Source organism: Gossypium hirsutum, chromosome A07 (assembly GCF_007990345.1).
Source record: "Gossypium hirsutum isolate 1008001.06 chromosome A07, Gossypium_hirsutum_v2.1, whole genome shotgun sequence".
NCBI classification, from domain to species: Eukaryota; Viridiplantae; Streptophyta; class Magnoliopsida; order Malvales; family Malvaceae; genus Gossypium; species Gossypium hirsutum.
The window spans coordinates 92,668,573-92,677,997 of record NC_053430.1 but is presented as its reverse complement, the minus strand read 5'-3'; the positions used below and the strand labels follow the sequence as shown (position 1 = coordinate 92,677,997).

The following is a 9,425-nucleotide window of genomic DNA, read 5'->3' as shown; positions in this document are numbered from 1 at the left end:
GTATTTTATTGCCCATTATGTTATGAAATGATTAGAATGCATCACATTCTTCTGTTGCTTAATTCTCATTTTTATTTATAATTTAAATTTATGAATCACAAGGATGAAGAAGAATTTGGAGAGAAAGGAGACCAACGAAGATGAAGGAGATGTAGAAAAAAAAAGTATTTTAGTGTAATATAATATAAAATATTATTTTCAAATTTCAGAAAATATAAAAATAAAATATTTTTAATATTTTAATATAAAATATTGCACCAAATAAAGCATATACCTCTCAATTATTGCGCCAACCAGTTTTTGTTCGTTAAAGCGACAATGGCAAATGACAACTCTATAAAATTCCCCAAAGCCAAAACATTTCATTGATTTTTAAGGCGAAAAAAAGAGGAAAAGGAAAACGAAGAAAATGGCGTCCCTCTCTGCCCAAATCCCTCTCTGCTTGGCCTTAATGATGGCTGCCTGTTTGATGATAGGCATCAATGGAAGCATAGATGGAGCTCAGAGGGAGTTCGATTACTTTGCTTTGTCTCTTCAATGGCCCGGCACCATCTGCCACAAGACTCGCCATTGCTGCTCCTCCAATGCCTGCTGCCGAGGGTAAATCAGCTTTTCAACTTATTCTCTCATTTCTTCTTCTTTTCTTTTCTCGAGGCAAATTTCATTCTTAATTTATTGTATTAGTTTTTAATCTTTTCTTTTTCTACCTGGCAGCTCGAACTCTCCAACTGAATTTACCATTCGTAAGTGTTTGGTTTTCATTATATTAATTATTATTATTTAATCATAGAGACTCTTGATTGAAATCCAATGGATTATCCATAAAATATAAATTTTTGTGCCAAAATACTGCCCTCCGCAGTTTAATACCAGTAAAAAGTAAGAAGCGGCGACGAAATTAAAAAATTGCAATTGTAACCATATTTTAGGTTTCTTGTAAAGGAAGAGTGGTTTTGAGATAGTTTAGGTTTGTCAACTCTTCCATGGTCAATAATGAGCAGACCTTAATTTCCCCTCTAGATGTTAATCCATCACGGACATGAGGAGACTAGAAATGTGCTAATATATATTTTTACTTTTATCTTCTTGATAGATGGATTGTGGCCGGATTATAATGATGGAACCTGGCCTTCCTGTTGTTACCGATCTCAGTTTGATGTCAAAGAGGTGTGTTGTTTCTGTTATTTAATTTGCAATTTCTTCTTTCCAAAACATGTTTGATTACTGCACCTGGATTGCAGCCTATGCCCTATAGCTTTTGTAACTTTATGGGATCAGCTTATGTATAAAGATGCTTTAAAGCCTGCCCGACAACTTTTTTTCATTCACTTATTTATGCGTGTTGAAGACTGACACCCACGTATAGTGAGCATTTCCTGATGACATAGACTACACCTTGTGATATTCTGTCATTGGTATAATTATTCAGTTCAATAGTTTCTTCCTTCTATTTTATGATATCCATTGTGTAGAGATGTATTAAGTTTATAGCAATAGCATAACTACCTATTTCGGTTTATTTGAAACTTAAAAAATTGAAATAAAAACTTCAGCTATTATATTGGCACATATGTTCTTCTATATCCTGATACATAGGATAACATCTGCGCTTAAACAAATTCTCTTTCTCCATATATATATATTATCTCTCTACTTGTGTATTCAGTTCAGTACTTATGACATCTTTTGGCTCTTGTGCCTTATCGTTGTTTCTAAATGTATGTAGATTTCAACATTGCTTGATGCACTTGAGAAGTACTGGCCATCGTTATATTGTGGCAAATCATCAACCTGCTTCAGTGGAAAAGGGTTATTTTGGGCTCATGAGGTGGATATTGTCTTATATTTCTTATATGTTTCTAAGTTATTCTCGACCAAGGCAGAAAAACTAATAATTGCTTCGTTCTTGAATCTATTGATGGCGAAATTGGGATGCGATCTGGAAGTGGGGTAAGTATTTTCAGCTTTGTATGATATGATTTTCTTCTTATGTTCACTTTATAGGTTTTCCTCCTTATTCGAAGTATGAGATATTTAAGAGGGCTGATGAGCTTATGTGCCTGCTGCACACCTGAACCCTCTTTGAAATATTTTCTGTTGGTGCAACTTTAGAGCCGTCAGGATGCTAGTACAAAATGACAGCTCTGACCATATGAAATGAATGGCAGTTTATGAGACATAGGATCAACCTTAAGCAATCAGATGGGTGTAAAGGAAGGGAATCAAACGGAATGCTAATGCCTAGTAGTTGACTGTACTTAAAATGACCTATTTGCTTCTTTCGTTTTCATTGGGCTGTTGAGGCTTTAACCAAAAAAGTGAAAGTTGATTAACATGTTTTATAATTAGACATGATAGATTTTATATGTGATTATTGATCTTGAGAAATGATTATTTATTTTCCTTGATTATAATCTGATAGTACCCGAGGAAGTAATGATGATATTTTATTTAGGTATATTTACCTAACATAATGCTGCTTTCCTAATGAATATATCTACAAATAATTTGGTTAAATTTTGATGAACAAGCACTTGCAAGCATAAAATTTAGGGAGAAAATAGTACAAATACTCTTTTATCTCAGTATTTACCCTTGCTGTTTGTAAGTATTGCATTTTCACTTGCAGAGAAGCATGGAACTTGCTCATCTCCGGTTATTCGAGATGAATACAGCTACTTTATAACAACCCTCAATGTTTACTTCAAATATAACGTCACAGTAAGTTTTAGAAAATCATTTTTTGTCTTATACACCTTGAAATTTCCTACGTGTCTTTGTTGATCAGTTTGTGCCCTAAATGTGCATCACAATTAATTGAGTTCTGCATGTAGCTCTTTCTTTTGGGGGGCAATTTTTATCAAGAAAGCCAAACATATTAACCGTTACTAGTTCTTGCATTCTTATTGAGGTTAACACTAAAGCAGAGAAAGAGAGAGAGTATGAGATATTGGTGAACCTATAACTTATTTTCTGAATTCCTGTTAATTGTACACTTACTGAGAAAAACAAATTTCTTTTTGTTTCATGCCCATGTTCCATGTTACATATCTATGGTTCCCAGCCCTAAAGGATCTAATCTTGGGATTGTCTTTGAAGTGAAGGAGTATGACTGGTCTCTGCCTATTTGAGCAAGTTATTTAGCACTTCAATTGAGTCATGAATCTTCTGTCTTATATGGCTAGGTTCCTTCGAGATCTTATAGGTGCTGCTTGGTCCTAGTAAGAGTTGTTGCATATTTTGTACTCCAAATATAACGTATATTCAACTGGTACTTGTTAAAGTGACTCGGTATCTACCTGAATATCAAATGTAATAAGGAGGAGCATAAGTTATGGTTGAAAATCAAGACTTGTATAAAAAAGGTGTCGTTTATGAATCAAGCTTTTTCTACTTGCATGAACAATATGCTTGCTTATCTATGTTAACAGATTACAAAAAATAATTAACTTCACTATTTTGATTTCTGCCTATGCCCTTCAGTAAGTACTCTGTTGCCTACCCATCTTGTTTACCTGTTGTTTGTATCTAAAACTCCAGTGAATAGTTTGCTGATCTCTTCTTTTATAATCTATGAACTATAGCAGAGTAAAGTTTATTCTATCATCTTTTTAGCTGTAGTGTACGAGTAATTAATTGTTTATTTGAATCATTACCTAATATTGGAAATAATATGCCGTTATATCTGTTGACCAATTTGACTGAAAACTTTCTCCTACAACCATTAATTGTCAGAAAATACTGAATGAAGCTGGATATGCTCCTTCTAATAGTGAAAGGTATCCTCTTGGAGGCATTGTCTCTGCCATTGAGAATTCTTTCCGGGCAACACCAGAAGTGATTTGCTCAAAAGAAGCCGTGGAGGAAATTCGCTTATGCTTCTTTAAGGATTTCAAGGTCAGCTTCACTCCGTCAACTCATTCTTCACAATTTACATCATTTGTTGTTAGGGTTTAGTTCTGATCGGTTTGGTTTTTTTATTTTTTTCAAACTGTCTGTGATAATTTAGTTTTGTTCGGCTAGGTTCTCGGTCATTGTTTGATTAAGTTTCAAAGTATTTTTCATAAATATTTCTAAATAAACTAAGCAATGACCCTTATATAATTTCTTTTTTTGAAAAATAAATTTTTATATAGAATTTTTAAAATATTTTGGACATTTTAAATATAAATTATTTTATATCATAAAAAATCAAAATTAATTATAAATTAAGCGAAAAAGAATTCAATGCGCTCCGTATAATCAGAGTTTTTGAACTTGTATTTCAAAAACCATCCAAATGTCATGATTCAGGTCGATTTTCGATTTCTCAACTTTTTTTCCTCTATTTGTTACGGGCTTTACCCCCATGCGGTTCAGCGTTGATGTGAAGAATTCATAGGATTAGTTTTCTTGGCTAGCATGGACTTTTAGCTGGGTAAAGAACCTCTCTTTTGTCTGTAAGACCGTAAATCAGTATATATCATACTAGTTCCTAAAGAAGCAGCTATCATGATGCGTGCCTGTTCTCCCCCCCAAAAAATCTCAATTTTATTCAACTGAAAGAAAGCAGCAGAAAAGATCATCAGGACCTTTGATATGGCAGCAGAAGTCTATCTCAAAAATGATTTCTTATACATGAAGAAGCCTCTTCGTTATCTGATGAAATTGTTTCTTCTTATTACAGCCTCGGAACTGTTTGGCTTCAAAGACCTCATGTCCCAAGTACGTGAGCTTGCCAGCCTATGTGTCGATGGGTAAGTTTCTTTGAACTGTAGGCCACTTTAATTACTTTTTACCGTAGATTAACATGCAGCAGACTCCATGACCGCTCAATACTCATTGTAGGTTGTAAATTCCCGATACTGCTCGACCAAATCATAAAATGTTGTGACACTTTTTTTTTTGGTTCAAATTAGGGTTTGCTCATTTCTTGTGTGTATTACAAATTACCCATGTTAACTGGGATTTTAGTTTATTGCCTTTTTTTCTCTTTTGCAGGAAGGGAAGCATCGGAATCTGAGATAGCATGGATATCTGATGATGAAGCTCTGTAAGGTCAGCACTGAAGTTTCTGTATGTAAAAGAATTTAATATATATAGTTCAAATCTTATGCTGCATTTTACGTGGCTGTATCAGGGTTCCTCCATCAAACTCTTCATCTTGTTTCATTTAATCATCAAAACTGTTGTCTTATATCATCTGAGCCTCTTTTACATAATCAAGTTGTAAACTTGATATGCTTTGTATGGTTAATGGCTGCAATATTTCTTCCCCTGTTCATTCCATCTATAATTCTCCATGACTTAATTAATCATTCATTCTATAAATACATTTTTACCACCATTAAAATTTATCTAATTTAAACTCAAAATTGCACCTTATGCAAATGAACATAATCAAATAAATTATGTTCTTAAAATAAAAGCCGATTAAATTTGGGCTCAATCGTACAAACAAACAAAACCTAAGGCTACTTTCTCCAATTGGAGGAGCATTTTAGTTAATAAATAAACAACAATTCTGGTTTTCAATGCAAATTCTAGCACCAAAAACCAAAGGAAAGGGGGCAAGACAATTCCCAAAATTGTAATGTTGAGAGTTCACTTTATCTACTTCAGCAACCTAATCATCATCCTTATCGGAATCATTGTCAACTCCAGCAGCTGAATTCAGAGCTTTCAACCTATCGATCAACTTAGCCTTCCTTTCTTCATGAGACAGCTTCTTCAGATTGTACCTGTTGCACAAACACAACGACAACATTTACATCAGCCTTTTAACTTCTTAAAAACCATAATTCTAAACAACAATTTCTGTTTTCATTTTAAGCTTAGAATTTCAACCATCCCTGGTTTTAATTTGGCCTGTCTGAACCATGTTTACAAAATTGATTGCCTGAAGACAAAAGGGGAAAGAAGTTACACCTCTTATGCTCCTTTGGAGGTTCCTTCTTGGATTTCTTTGCTTCAGGATCTGCACGAATAGCAGCATGAACCTTTTTGTACATTCCCTCAATGCTGCCAGGCTCAATGCCTCTCTTTATGTACTCGCTGAAGTGAGACTGGTACTTCTCTGGCTCATCTTCCATCAAATTCTGTCAACTTGATAAAGTGAGACTTGCAGACAGATGGATATGAAATGAAACTATGGCCAAATTGAATGCCTATTACCAAACTTCAGCACATAAAAATATTATTACTTTCCTATACCATCAATTCATTAACTCAAAACAGTACCTTCATGTATGCGGCAACATGACCACCATAAGTGTATTTCCGGTGAACTTCGGGGTCAAGTTGCTTACTGTCCTTGTTAAATCCAGCAAATCTCTTCTCACTGTGCGGAATATCAACTCCACCATCCAAAGCTCCCTAAAAGCAAACAGAAAGAATACATGTATGTTAAAGCTTGATGGATACATAGCATGCATGGAAATTTTAATGCATAAGAACGGTTTTCTTCACAGCCACAAATGGGTAGTAAAGTATGATCCAGCTGTCAATAAGAAAACCAAAATAGTTCTTGTAGCACTATATGTACAAAATCGCTCCTTTCACTTCCAAAAATTAACAGCCTAAACAAAATGCAATGTTATGCACACATATACATGATGTCTTAGTATAAAACTTAGCTGGCATAATCATAATAATTCATTACTGAAATTAAGAAACTAGAAGAAGAAAAGCCAAAGAATACAATTTGACTCAAGGAAAAATACTATTAAAAGTGGTTCCACTATACCTTGAGAACACCTAAAACATGGTTACCGGTGGTCGTTCGGACAAGACCGACATCAAGGAGAGCACGGAAAGATCCTGCTCTCTGCTGGTTCAACAGTGAAGTCATCCCCAGTTGCCTGTGAGCAAATTACACACATAATTTGAACATGGTTATTATCCATCTGTCTAAAAGATGTAAACTAAACATATTTCCTCCACCTGAAAAGCATGCTGTATACCTCAACATTTCCTTCATACTCAGTGTCCATCTCCAATTGTTTCAGTACTCGGCGAGCCAAAAGGAGTCCAACACAGTATGCTGCGTGAAAAGCACCATAAATAATATACCATTCCCATCCAAGTTCAAGAGACCATCATTTTAACATTTACAAAAGTAAATCACACACCTGCAGCATAATTTGTGAGGCCAACTTCAAGTCCATAGTGAGGAAGCTCATGTGAGTAAGCTGCTGCAAGAACTATATCACCAGAAATACTAGCATGTATAATTTGTGCAACTATATCCTTGTTGGTCTAGTAAATGTGTTAAGGTTAAGATACTAACTAGCAGCACAGAAATATTGATATTAATACCCAATGGAAAATAAAGAACAAAATAGCACATCATGCATGAAAGAAAAATAATAGTATTTTAGCCCATCTAATGGCCTATAGAAGTACTCTCAATAAATCAACAGACCAACCTAACAAAAATTTCACTACAAATAACAATACAATTGCTGCTAGCTACTTGCATTATAAACCAAATGACAATAACAAAAAATAAAATAAAATTCAGACAGAAATTAGGATACAAATCGTGCAACCAAACGGTATTTTGGAGTGTTGTACTTGTTCTTGTCCTGATTGATAAGACGGATCCCGATAATCCGTCTTGCCCTCTAAAAGATTTAAACAATTGTTACAAGTATAACCTCAAGATAGCAAGTATCAGATTTGCATATCACCATTCAATATGTAAGCATAGTTATTATACCTCGCCTTCTCTTGAACTTAACTTGAAATCTCTTGAAGTAGGCCTTAGTCTTTTGAGCTTTAACATAAGCCTGTACCATACAACTTAACCAAGTCAGAAAATCCAGGCAGCATAGATGATAAACATCTCAAATGCTAGTCTACCATATGTTGAAAGCAGGCTACAAATGAATACGGCATGTACACAAAGGCCGTAGAAGAAATTCATCGGCTTCTTATGGATAGTCTTGATTAGAAGCAAAATAATTGACATTTATAATACAAAAAAAAGATCAAAAATAAAAATAAATCTGCATTGGATCGCAGCTTAAAGCTAGTAAACCAATAAAACAGTCAACTATTAAACTTCGGTGCGTTCACAATCAAGAACAATTTGCATTATGTCAAAACTTAATGCGTAAAAAATTTCAGGTTCAAAAAAAAAAAAATTAAAAGAAGACACTCAGTAGTACTCTTATGACATAAAAAAATCAAACACAACTTAAAACATCCTTAAATATATTACGAGAAACCAAAAAAATAAAAATAAAAAGAGTTTTAACTCATTAGTTCTTTTCTCAACAAAACTATAAAAAAGTTTAAAAAAAAAAGTTCAGCTATCATATTTTCATAAGTTTTCAACTCTTAAGCGATCAAAATTGAAAAAGAAAACAGAGATCCGACATTAAAAACTTAATGTAGGCATTATACACAATGAGATTCAGAGTCCAAATTAAAATATAACATTTTTTTATATATAAAAAAAAAGGAATGTGGAAGTTGAGTGTTACCATGGCTTTGAGCTCAGGGGTTAGCTGCTGATCTTTGAGACTGTTTAACGGGAAAAGAGCGCTAATACTCTTACTCAACCCTAGCAAGGTTTTTTTATTTGATCTTCATCTTTTTGGTTAATTGTCATGTTTTGTCCTTTAAGTTTAAGTGAACGTACAATAAGGTATCTGAACTAAATATATAAATTTATATTTTTATAAAACATGTTACGAGTTAAGTGATTACTAACTTAGTTGAAAAATCGAAAAAAAATTGATATGCTTTTCTTAAACTATGTTAATATTATTATAATGTTTTAGTATATTCATATTTTTATACAATCTTTAAATGAAAGAACTAAAAATCACAATTAAACACGTGTTTAATATAAAATTTATAGGTAAGCTTTACCACTCCACCTATAATAATTATTGAATAATTTCTTTTAAAAATTATCAGAACTATTTTATTTTTCATTCACTATATTGAATGTAAAATAACATTCTATATATAATTTGATTCATATTGTACATGTGTATCACTTTCTAAAGTTTTTTTTTTTTTTTGCATTCCCCTTTATTTAGCGACCTATTCATTAGTTTGGTTGACATAATAATAGTTTATTAAATATTTTTTATTATAAAAATATTTTAATAAATAAAAAGAGTGAGTATTTAATATGCTAACAATGTATTTTTTTATTCCACAATTCTTAACTTTACTCATAAAATTTAAATTTCACTCGCAATATACTATATATTTTCCCAAATTAGAATACAAATTTAACATAAATTATGACAATAAGTTTATATTTTTAATAAACATAATTGATTTAAATTTTATAAGATATAAATAAAATATTAATTTTTGGAGAGGATAAAAATATTGTTTTTAATTTATTACTTTTGTATACCTTAAATCATTTTATGCAACTAAACAATATAATAATGTTACTTATCTATTCTATTTAATCAATT

At 32.6% G+C, this 9,425-nt stretch overlaps 1 protein-coding gene and 1 pseudogene across 1 annotated transcript; one reads left to right on the top strand and one right to left on the bottom strand.

Annotated features, from left to right (window-relative positions):
- Positions 1 to 263: 263 nt before the first annotated feature.
- On the top strand, positions 264 to 5,176 carry LOC107955370 (ribonuclease 2). The gene is made up of 9 exons (XM_041116622.1): positions 264 to 600; positions 715 to 743; positions 1,094 to 1,167; positions 1,727 to 1,828; positions 1,947 to 1,950; positions 2,630 to 2,721; positions 3,736 to 3,897; positions 4,667 to 4,736; positions 4,981 to 5,176. The coding sequence occupies exons 1-9, from the start codon at positions 410 to 412 to the stop codon at positions 5,034 to 5,036; spliced, it is 780 nt and encodes a 259-aa protein (XP_040972556.1). The 5' UTR covers positions 264 to 409; the 3' UTR covers positions 5,037 to 5,176.
- A 200-nt stretch (positions 5,177 to 5,376) lies between these two features.
- Positions 5,377 to 8,602, bottom strand: LOC107955369 (60S ribosomal protein L5-like; annotated as a pseudogene).
- Between the last annotated feature and the right edge of the window lie 823 nt (positions 8,603 to 9,425).

What these genes read in the sequence shown, in the direction of transcription:
- LOC107955370 (XM_041116622.1), top strand. Translation starts at nt 410, where the DNA reads ATGGCGTCCCTCTCTGCCCAAATCCCTCTCTGCTTGGCCTTAATGATG. An exon ending in CTCAGTTTGATGTCAAAGAG is followed by an intron (nt 1,168 to 1,726) that starts GTGTGTTGTTTC and finishes AAATGTATGTAG; the next exon opens with ATTTCAACATTGCTTGATGC. An exon ending in GCCAGCCTATGTGTCGATGG is followed by an intron (nt 4,737 to 4,980) that starts GTAAGTTTCTTT and finishes TCTCTTTTGCAG; the next exon opens with GAAGGGAAGCATCGGAATCT.